The sequence below is a fragment of the Pelophylax lessonae genome (assembly GCF_965119305.1).
Source record: "Pelophylax lessonae genome assembly, chromosome: 4".
NCBI lineage: Eukaryota > Metazoa > Chordata > Amphibia > Anura > Ranidae > Pelophylax > Pelophylax lessonae.
Window position 1 is genome coordinate 642,971,960 of NC_138771.1, and position 11,881 is coordinate 642,983,840.

The window sequence follows — 11,881 nt, forward strand, 5'->3', positions numbered from 1 at the left end:
AAATAAATGCTGAAGAGAATGTGGACAATTTGGCTCAGCATCACATATCTGGTGGAACTGCCCCAAGATCACTATATTTTGGAAGGAAATTGATTTGCTCATCACCCAACTCACAGGGCAACAGATCTCTTTAGAGCCACAAACTGCCCTGCTGGGTGTGGGGCTCTCCACTTGGCACAATGAATTCCACGCTGTCATCACTCACATCTTACAGTAATAGTGACACGCTTAACCATAGCCAGAAATTGGAAAGCGCGATGTGCACCTACCTCTCGGCAGTGCATAACCATTCTGAACCAAAACATGCATATGGAATACATGTTTGCTAAGGCTCATTACAGCCTAACAAAATTCTTCACACCGCAGAAACACTGGCTCAGAAATCCTAATAGTAAATTGGACACTACCCAACTCTTCAACTCTTTACCTCCCTCTGCCCTAATAAGGGAGCCATCTGAACCTTACTGATCAATCCCGCCTACCTGCTTTCTGCAAATAACGCCTTGTGTACAGAGTCTATCTCCACCTACATGAAGCAGCTTCTTCCTCAAACAGGAACACAGCACACACTGGATAACTACATCTGGAACTACACTACGTGTATGTGTGGAGTCTATACACGATTCCTCATTTATATCCCCCACTGAGAACGTCTATCTCTGTTTTTTCAGTTTTATGCTCTCTTGTCTAGAGTAACACCAATACCACTGTAGGTAGCTGCTTGACTGTTGTGATTCATACTGTTAAATGATTGTACTATGTAAAGGTTGTATGCAGTTTTGCAGACTGTACTTTATACTTATTTGTAATCTGTTGATGAAACGTTGGAAAAAAAAAATTAATAAAAATGTTTCAAGTTTAAAAAAAGAAACTACATGTTCAAATATTTGAGGATTAATTATTCCAAAGTACATGGAGCTAGAGGCCAGTTGGCTTTTCTTAAAGTTTTTTTTTTATTGCTTGTAACTAATTTAATATCTACCTGGGCAAAGATTACATATTAAAATTAGATTAAATAAGCAAGCTACTATTCAGTGGACACATACACATGTAACTCAAAGCAAACACAAAGCACACCCTGATAAAAAAAAATAGTATGTATAAGAATTTTGAAATATTGTTTGCAAGATTGTGTAAGCCAATGCATATTCTTCTTTTAGAACTCTAATGATTCTATTTACTCCCAATGAATAGTTAATACATGTTTTTTTGAAAGAACAAAAAATATCTAAAAATACTTTATCTACATATAAAAAATAATGAGTCCCATGAAAATACCAGAGAGCATTTCTTTTCCCAGCAGTCCACATATTCCTACCTACTAAAATATAAAAGCAACAGTATTCCAAAACATCAGTAGATTCAATTGTTGCAAAGGTTTATTTTTTACTACACGTTATATTTCTGGTAATTTGTTTCATTATTCAACTGATTATTTCAATTCCTGCTGTCATTAAAATATGGTTACTTGATATTTATGAATGGTTAAAGTGAACCCCAAAGTCAGAAACGTCCTCCTGCTCCCAGGTCTCTGTGCAGATCTACAAATTTATTGAATATTTTCTACTTCTAGCTTCCTGTATGATTGAAACATTTTTAAACCTTTTATTGAAGAACTAGAAATTTTAAAAATAGAGGAATTGACTGGCTGCCTCTCATGTTCCCCATCTCTTGGCCATGACTTTAGTGCTTCAGGTCATGGGTAAGTATTTAAAACATGAAAACAGAGGAGTGATGGCAGAAAATAACCAAGCTTTCTATTAAATCTTCACTTACTTTTACTTTTTAATTACTTTAGATTTTTACATTGATTCACAGTTGACTGATGCACTACCTCTTCTGGGTGTCTGTTCCAAGCATAAACTGCTCTTTTGGTTGAAAAAAAAAAATACTGAACGGATAATGAATGCTTGGAAAAGCAAGGTTGTGGGGTGTTGGTTGGTTTCTCAGGCCAAGAGGGTGGGACTTTTACGGGCAAGTGAAGGATACACAGTTGTTTGTAAAATAAATGGTTGCAATTTATTGCAAATACAATTGTATATTCAATAAATAAATTTTAAAAGACATTTGTGGTGATGTAAGGTGTTTGGGTTACAGACCCAAAGTGCATAGAAGAAATGCTAAGTTGGAAAAAGAGTTTCCGTGACAATGGTGCAATATATGTGACTTTATTTTGATGAAAGAGACTCTGTTTCTCCAGGCTGGGTTGCTTGGATGCTTCACAGAGAGTTCATCAAAAAGGTTGACCCGACGCGTTTCGGCTAACAGAGTAGCCTTTGTCAAGGGTTTTTTTGTCACCAAGTCTGTAGAGATAGTGACGAGTTTAATTATCATCAATGTATGTTATGTATAAAATTGGTAATGAGAGAAAACATTTTAAAGTACATACATTTGACCTGTTTTGGTGATATTTGTTCAGAGCTTAGAAGATCCGCAGCGAGAATCAAAGGTGAGCAACCTGCAGGTGTGGTGAGTGGTAAATGTCAGGAGGTATTAGAATGAAAAGATTTAAGAAAGATCTAACATTATCGGTGGTGGCATCGACTTACTAAATATTGGTTGGTCTGTTTGTATCTGGATTGGCAGATGGAATTGTCGGCAAACAATATATATAGAAATATATATTTTTCTCTGGACATCCTTATATAGTGGCCAATCTGTAGGTGTATAATATATACAAGGTATTGGTATCCCAAAAGTTTGGAGGTGTATGTGAAAGAAAAATAATTTGCATTACTTACAGGGTATATTGTAAGCTCATGGTTTCTGGACAGCTCAAGGTAATTTAAAAGGTATTTTTGCACGGGTGCAACTGTCCTCTAGGTCCGCTTTGTGTTTGGGTACTGTGCGGTATCTAGATGCTGGAATACATGTGGCTAGTTTTTGTTAGAGTTCCGAAAAAAACACAGGCAAGTAAAGCCGAATGTAGTGCTTTTATTGGGAAGTGATGGTTTAAGCAATGAAAGGTAAACACTTACAGTTGTTTTTGCTGCAGGTTGCGTCCGCTTTGTCTCCTCATTCCCTCGGTGTGAGGGTGATGTGAGGAGACGCTGATTCCCCGGCCTTTTTAAAGCCAGTCGCGCGTGCACATTGTGAGCCGCACGTACCGAGCTTCTTGTGCGAGTGACGTCATTGCCCTGTTCTGCGCACGCGCCTGTGGGGTGCGTGCGCATCGGGAGACTGATCGCACATTATTGGCCACCGACACGGGAGGAAGGAACCAAGATCCCGGGAGAGGGGAGTCTTTTGGAAGATGGTATATTCCAAGGTGCCTAATTTAACCCCTGGCTTGCCCAGGGGCCTTCCGTGCCGGGTGCGTTCTTCATAGTTGAAAAATTTCATCAGAGGTCAATCAGTTATATCGAAAGTATATTATGAAGATATAAAATATACAGGAAATAATACAAAGTATAAGTTTATTTATATAATCATATAATCAAGTATTTTCAGTTTTAACAGCAGAAGGAAAAAGAAAGGAAAAAAGGGGGGACTCATTGTACCCTGGAGAAAGAAAAGCAGGGAGTTTGGAGGTCATATGGAAAGGGAAGTGGGGGGGAGGGGAAAAGAGGAAAAGAGAGGGGGGGAGGGATTTTGGGGGGTGGGGTGTGTGTTTTGTCAGATTTGTAAATAGATTTTTAACGTGGGTAGATTTTTGTCTAATTTTTAATATTATATATTTGGGGGGGGGGGGGGTTTGTTTTAATCAGTTTTTCCTGATACAAAGCCTTCTAAAAAGGGGCGATAGCTTGCTATCTCGTTTAGGCCTGGGGGTATGGTGGCTTTTAGACGTTGTATCCACCGTAGTTCTATTTGGAGGAGGCGTTTGTTCCAATCTCCCCCTCTACGTGGGATATGGATTCTGTCTAGAGCTATAAAGTTTATTTTGGGCATTTTGTAGCCATGTTGGTACGCTACATGTCTTCCTAGTGGGAGGTCAGGATTGCATAGTTCCATGTTATTTACATGTTTTCCAATTCTTTTTCCCATTTCTTGTTTGGTTTTCCCAACGTAGTATGCTCCGCATTCGCATCTCATCAGGTAAATAATGCATATATACGTAGCTATTATTCTTACCTTCAAAATCACATTACATTTTTTAAAGAAATTAAAACTAGATATGTATTAAATGTGTGTCTATCCACCAGGAAATGTCCAAGGGGCTTAGGGCACTTATGATAGAAAAGTGTCTAATGTGATGGTATTATATACTGCAGTAAGGATATTCTGAGCAGTGGTCCTCACTCTGTGGATATCAAACAAATGTAGTACAACGTATTGAGCACCAAACAGTGAGCTATTACAATTTAATCACAGATGAAGGCCTACAGGTCAGAATAACTAGTATCTAAAGCTGCTTGCCAGGGACATTTTATCAAAGAACATGCCTCCACCTTCTCTCCAATATCTGCACCGTGTACAAGGAACAGCCCGGCGGGTCTCCTGAGGCCCTTCTGGCCATCCATCCCTTTATATGTGTCCCAACCGATGCGCTCATTACGGGCAAGTGCCCGCGTGTGACGTCATTAGGCCCTGCCGGAACTGCATGCCCCCCAGATGTGCGTGTACGGTGCATGCATGATGGGGTTCACGCAGACGCAAATGAAGGAACGCTCATCCAGAGCCGCACAGGAATGCGAATGCGCCCTCTGGTAGCACATGGATGTGCCGCTCGTCAAACTCATTCGGATGAGAGGGAGGTGACCACTCCCCCCTGGTGGAAGACGGCGGGGCTACCAGACGCATATTCACCCCAAGATGAAGGGAGCCATGGACCCCTGGATCCATCCACTAATCCACTCACTCATGAAAAATGCTCAAACAAAAAGAATACATGTTTTAAACAAATAAATAGAAATACAAATATGGACAGTAGGGTAGATTGAATCAAATTATTATTATTAAATTAGATTAAACATTGATTTTATGGTGCAGACATTTAAATCAGGGCATTCAAGGTTATGGAAGCTGATAGGGATCACACCTAGAAGAAGCAACCCAAAGGAAACTTATAGAACATGCAAGTGAGTGAGTAAAAACATGACTTTGTAAGGTGTCTTTTTTTAAAGATGGTAAATAGGTGGGAATGAACAGTAAAGAGATATTAGAGGCTGTTTTTTGCCAAATGACTTTAATTCAAAAATGTATTGCAAATTTTTTTGGACAACTTTTCCAGAATTTGCCTTTTTTTTTTTTCTTTTTTTAATATTTTTTTATAACTAATAAGTATCAGTTTATGAATCCTAGCTAAAACTGTAAAATTTTCTTTTTTACTTCTTATAAAAAAAAACACTTTTATTCATCTGTAGATACCAGTCCATACCCTTCTCCCTTTTGGCAGTAGCAAAGCAAAATATAAATAAATGCCTTGGGTTGCTGCACTTTGAAAATCATATATATATCTTTAAGCCACTATATGTACAGTAAAATAAATGAACAGGAAGAATACTTAAAGTGGGTGCCTATACCCAAGAGGACAAAGCTCATTCACTGTACTGTATGTATGGAAGAGGAACATTGTCACCTGAGGCTACTCCTTCCTGATTTGGACTACAGGACAGCTTTCTCTCTCATCATCTTTACAACATGTTGAGTGCTCTGTAGTCCACAGAGCCAAAATGTACAATCACAAACATTGCACTAATGAAGGGAGCTGCTAGCCCTTGGAATAGCGATACAGGCTTCCAACATAAAACAATATACAAATAGTGCAGCACTACTGACGGTATAGATATTAATACAACATGATAGTGAAAATGGTGTTAATACAATAAATGAAAATCATGCAAAGCCCATAACAGATGATCAGAGAGAGATACAGGTTAAATGACACCACTATTCCCAGAGGAACCAGAAACCGGATAGGGAGAAAGGGTGACTGGAAAGTCAAGAGACACTTCACACCCTCTGTGATACAGTAATCTCCTTACCAGAGCAAGTGGACTATTAGATTATAGGTGGTCACAACAGGTGTCACATCTATCCTTATAGGAATGTTCTCATGTCCTCCAGAATATCTGCCAGATCAAATCAGTAATAAAAGACCAGATCAGATGATCAATGGAACCTCCAACAGGTAACATGAAAAGCGGTCACCAATCCTGACAATCTTATTTTATGATTGTGAGGATTTGTGGCCGTTTTTCATGTGTCTCTTCTGACTTTCCAGTCACCCTTTCTCCCTATCCGGTTTCTGGTGCCTCTGGGATTAGTGGTGTCATTTAACCTGTATCTCTCCCGGATCATCTATAATGGACTTTGCATGATTTTCATTTATTGTATTAACTATTAACACCAAAATGTCCAATGTTAATGATATTGTTTGAGATTTTAGTGCAGCACAGGACGAATGCACAGGACATTGAGGGCTCACTGGATTTTCAGCATTATCAACATTTTATAAAAATATATATATATTCAGACGAATATATTCTTCGCGCCTAGGAATGCCTAATTAAGCAGATATATACACTAATAAATAAGTATTAATAAAATAGCAGCTGCTATAGAATAAAGAGGAACTGAGTAAAAAAAAAACAAAATAAATGGGATTATATAGCGCTTGCTGGTGGGATCAGGATCATATAAGAATATAAAATGTAGTTAAAAAGAGCTAATATCATAAATTACATAAAATCTGAAACCTTAAAATAAACACGCAGTGATAAATAAACATGCAGTGATAAATATATTAATAAACAACAATAGTGTCATAAAAGTGTATAATTGTGCCAAATAAAGTCCAAAAAAGTTCATAGCTGACTTAGTGACAGATAATCCACTTGAGTGCAAGAAAAAGTGCAAGTGCTCAGTGTTGGATCCTCCAATGGTCCAAGAAATCCAATCATGAGAGGTGGCTTCAGGAAAGGATAAGGTATAAACTCACCAGATATGGTGGGTCTCAATTGCCATACAACAGAGAGACCAATAGCGCTTTATGACCCTCCAGGTCAAAGAAGTGGTAACTGCTGGGCTGCGTTCCCCCTAGACCGAAATCCCCCTCCTGAGCAGACAGGTCCTCCAAGTCCTCACCTTCCACAGATGAAGGAAAGAATAATCTTTAATCTCTTTAATATCAACATTTTGTTTTGCTATTATTTATCAGATATAACAAAATAGACTAAAAGTGATAAAATAAAATAAATAAATTTTAGGGGTTTATACAATGTAAGATTACCTAAGGTCTCAACTGTTTCATTGCTCGTACTTTAGATCAAATCATTTTTACCAACTAAAAAAGATGTTTTCATTTTTTTTAATGTTTCCTCTATAGGTTATGGAGGGGAAAAATAGGAGCTCATTAACGATGATCCATCTCTTAGGATTTCAGACTACACACAGCGTAACATTTTTTATCTTTTTTCTTCTCCTCATAATTTATTGTGTTACCATTTGTGGAAACCTCCTAATCTTCACATTGGTAACCTACAGCAAAACCCTCCATTCTCCCATGTACTTCTTCCTCTCCCAGCTCTCCATATCAGATATCCTAATAGCAACTGACATTCTTCCTAACACACTCCATGCAGTTTTGATGAAGGGGACTATAATATCATTTTCTAATTGCATCTCCCAGTTTTATTTCTTTGATGTCTCAGAAACATCAGAGTGTCTTCTCCTAACAGTAATGTGTTACGACAGATATGTGGCCATCTGTAAACCATTGCATTATACATTAACAATGAATTTCCAGTTTTGCTACAAAATGGTCATCGCCTGTTGGGTTCTAAGTGTTTCAATAGTATTTATTCTCACTTTAACAATATCACAATTAATATTTTGTGATCTCAATGTTATGGACCATTTTTTCTGTGATCTTTATCCAATCCTGCAACTGTCTTGCTCTGATACAACCTTTGTTCAACTCGAAGTAACATTGTTGAGTTGTCTTTTTGTTGTCATTCCCTTCTTTATTATTATTATATCATATATTTATATTATTATCGCCATTTTTAAAATTTCATCCATTACCAGCAGACAAAGAGTTTTTTCAACATGTAGTTCACACCTGACTGTGGTTTGCATTTATTATGGTACCTTGCTTTGTGTTTACTTGATACCTAGTAGAGGGAAGTCCTGGGATATCACTAAATTCCTGTCATTGCTTTACACTGTAGCCACCCCTCTAATGAATCCAATTATATACAGCCTGAGGAATAGAGACTTGAACAGATCTGTAAATAAAATCATTCACCATTGTCTGGAATTGTTTTGGCATAAATAATGGAATGCATTCTCAAATTAAATTGCGATAAAAAGCACAAAAGTACAGACTGCAAACTATGTGGTTCCTTAAAAAGTATCATAATTCATCAAATTTTCAGTTGTATATAAGATGGGTATATATTTGCATGACTGTTTTTAGTTTTGCATATGAAATTTTTTATGAAGGTTTACATTTTTTTTACAGCAGGTAAAAAGCTGCTGATCAAAAAGTTTTATTCACATTATGTTTTACTATATGGTCTTACTTGTTTATGTGTATGTTGATAACTTCAGAACATGTAAAGTTTGTTATTTGTAATATCTTACACTGTTTACTTCAATAAAACTTTTTTTTTTTTGAGAAAAATAAAAAAAAAGAAAGAAAACTTTAAGGACAACATTGCCTGACTTTAGTTGGAAAGAAAGGTTGCTAGTCTTTGACTTTGGCCCTCAATTTAAATTTGAGTTGTGGCGGGATCTTTATACTGAATCTACTGTATGTAAAAAGTGTAGCGCAACAGAAGGACAATCAATATAATCAAACAATCAATGTGACTATTGCATAAATATTCTTGTGTGATAATTGTGCCCCATATTCTAAAATAAGTATAAATAAAAAGGGGCAAAACAACTCAGAAATAAATAAAAATTATATAATTAAACAACCAATATGACCATTATATCAATTTGTATCCTATCAATGCCTTCAATAAAAAAGATATATTATCTAAAACAATGTTTGTGTTGTTATTTCAAATGTCCATTTATCACACAAAAAGTAAAAAATAAATAAATAGCAGTATTATTCCGCCCCAAAAAAAGGTTTTCGTCCTTATCTGTGCAAATTTTCTTTGTATTACACCAATCTGTGTCCACCGCCGCCTTCTGTACAAACTGTTTACCTCTTTATATGACCAACACAATGGTAAGTGATAAGACCAGTATGCACCTTGAATAATATAGATAAGTTGCGCTAAAAAATGATCAACCATATAAATGAAATATGCCAAACAGTGAAAAGTTATATGTGAAAAATTATGCTGAAATAATTTGTCCAAACAAAAGTCCATAAATCAATCCAGAAATTGAGAACGTATTTGGGGGTGACCGTGTAGATGAAACGCTTACCAGAAACAGGTAAAATTAATGCAAAATGATAAGAAGGAATCCAGATGTTTCCAGGGACTTGGACACGATAGACTTCACAGTCTCAACACCGATCTCCTCAATATGATGGTTGTATGTGAAATAAAAAAATATATATCGCCATAGCGTAAAACCAAAACAACAGATATGGAAAAAACTCTCTATATAAATAAAAGCACCAAAACTCCAGGTGATAAAGTGCTCGTATGAGAGTGAAAATATGTGTATGTGAAATAGATGAAAATTCCACCACCAAGATAAACCTACAAGGTACTTCTTACCAAAAGTAAGAAAAATTAAAGCTTGAATGAAAGATCCAGCGATCACCTCCCCCGATAGGACTGCAGCTTACCAGAGTGATATGTGAAAAACTCATATAAGATCCACAGGGGGTCCCAACCATGCAAGCAATGTGTGATCAGAAGCAACACAAAATACCCTTACCAAATGGAGGTAAATGCACCTTGCCCTTATACCAGGGCTGGTATTCACTCCAGGAATGCCCCAGATTTACCAATTAATGGGGAACAATGGTAAACTTTCTTTCAGGCAATTTCTTTAATGCACAGGAAACTGTCTCTACTATAAAGGGTCAGTTGGTTTCTTTTTTTTTTGGAATTAACTTTTTATTGAGTTTTATACGTATTAAGGTACATACATTGGAGAACATACAGTATGAAAAAGAGCTGTTATACAATATTCATTATAGTAGCATAATGTATCTGTAGAAACATATTAATTAAAGCATCCTATGTCATCTATTTTCAAACTGACCATTTTTCCGAAATGATAGATAGATAGATAGATAGATAGATAGATAGATAGATAGATAGATAGATAGATAGATAGATAGATAGATAGATAGATAGATAGATAGATAGATAGATAGATAGATAGATAGATAGATAGATAGATAGATAGATAGATAGATAGATAGATAGATAGATAGATAGATAGATGTACTATCAAACAGTGCAACAAATAGTCACGCATAACTTAGTGTACTCAAGTTGTTATATACATGCTCAGCTAAAGATAAAGAACAAAAAGGAAAAGAAAACCTAAGGATGAAGAGTAATTTAAAATGTAGGGCTTCGCCTTAACTAAACATTTTGGCGGATTAGGTATTTGAGTTTCAAACTCTAAAAAGAGGCAGCATTGTGATAGAACGAAAATAATGTCATGAGGATCTCTTTACTACCATTTATGTAATGTAATTTTCAGATCTCATCTTTTTTTGTGGAAAAGTGTTCCCAGATTGACCAATGTTTAATAAAGCGGTTGTAGCTGTCTTCTGTGTATGCCAGAATTTTCTCATATTCATATGAGTCATCAATTAATCTTACTACTTCACCTATTGATGAGGCTAGTGTGGATTTCCATTTACGGGCTATTATTAGTCTTGCCGCTAATAATATGTGCATTATGATAATGCAACAGAAAGGTGGGTATATGTCAAGGTTGACACTCCATAAAGCCTGTTCTGCTCGTAGTTTGTTAAAAATTCCCGTGACGTTTGCTATAAGTCTTGCTATTTTTGCCCAGAAGCTACGAAGGGAGGTGCAAAACCAGGATATAGGTTGCCAACTTGCCCGCATTCTCCCCAGCATAATTTGGAAGTGCCATTCATAAAATCTGCTAATGTAAACGGTGTCTTTTACCATCTAAAATTAATTTTTTTGTGCTAATTCTCTGTAGTTTGAGCATTTGGTGTATGAATAATTGAATTGTATTGCTCACAGCCATTGGTCATAGGTTATGGTTATGTTTAGATCTACTTTTCTTTTGTAAAGTTGTTTTGGTTTGTGAAAATACATTTTACTTTGCAACAAGTTGTAAAGTAGAGTTATACTTTTTTGGGGAGGGAGGTGGCTGACCACAGAGACCATAGTGATTCGGGTATAGGTACATGTTGTGTCCTAGTAGTGGATAAAATGCTTAATATTCTGGCATATGTCATGTATTATTTGGCAGGTAAGGAATGTTTAGAGCATAGCTCTAAAAATGGAGTTATATAGTCCTGTTGCTTTAGATCTGATATGTCCAAAATACTGTGTTCCCCCATTGTTGTAGATTTAGGTCTGGGGTAAGGAATGAAAGTGCTGTTAGAGGTATGGGCATATTTTTGTGTTTTAGAAAAGTGGAGGAACATAAATGGGGAGTGCCCTAAAATAATACAACAGTTTGGGATGCAGGAACATTTTGTATGCCGCTAGTCTGTCCCACCATGACAGATAGAATATTTTGAGCCTATTCATTTCTTGCGGGAATGTTTTTAAGAGAGGTTCAAAATTAGATGTGTACATTTTTGAGAGTGGACTGGTCAATGTGATACCCAAATGATTGACAGAACCTTCTGGGTAGGGTAGAGTGTTTTGTATTAGCGTTTTTGTTTTATCATCAACTGCAATACTAAATATACTAGATTTAATTGCAGTAATCTTGTAGCCCGACACTGCGTTAAACATTATCAGAAAATTGGTTAAATGGTTGGTAAGTATTAGGCACGGAGGCAATATTTTAAATAACCATA

At 36.5% G+C, this 11,881-nt stretch overlaps 1 protein-coding gene across 1 annotated transcript; it reads left to right on the top strand.

Annotated features, from left to right (window-relative positions):
* Window positions 1–7,273: 7,273 nt before the first annotated feature.
* On the top strand, window positions 7,274–8,221 carry LOC309552936 (olfactory receptor 11L1-like; the record flags this gene model as incomplete). Its single annotated transcript, XM_082253842.1, has 1 exon — window positions 7,274–8,221. One exon carries the CDS (start codon window positions 7,274–7,276, stop codon window positions 8,219–8,221), a length of 948 nt encoding a protein of 315 aa, XP_082109968.1.
* Window positions 8,222–11,881: the final 3,660 nt, after the last annotated feature.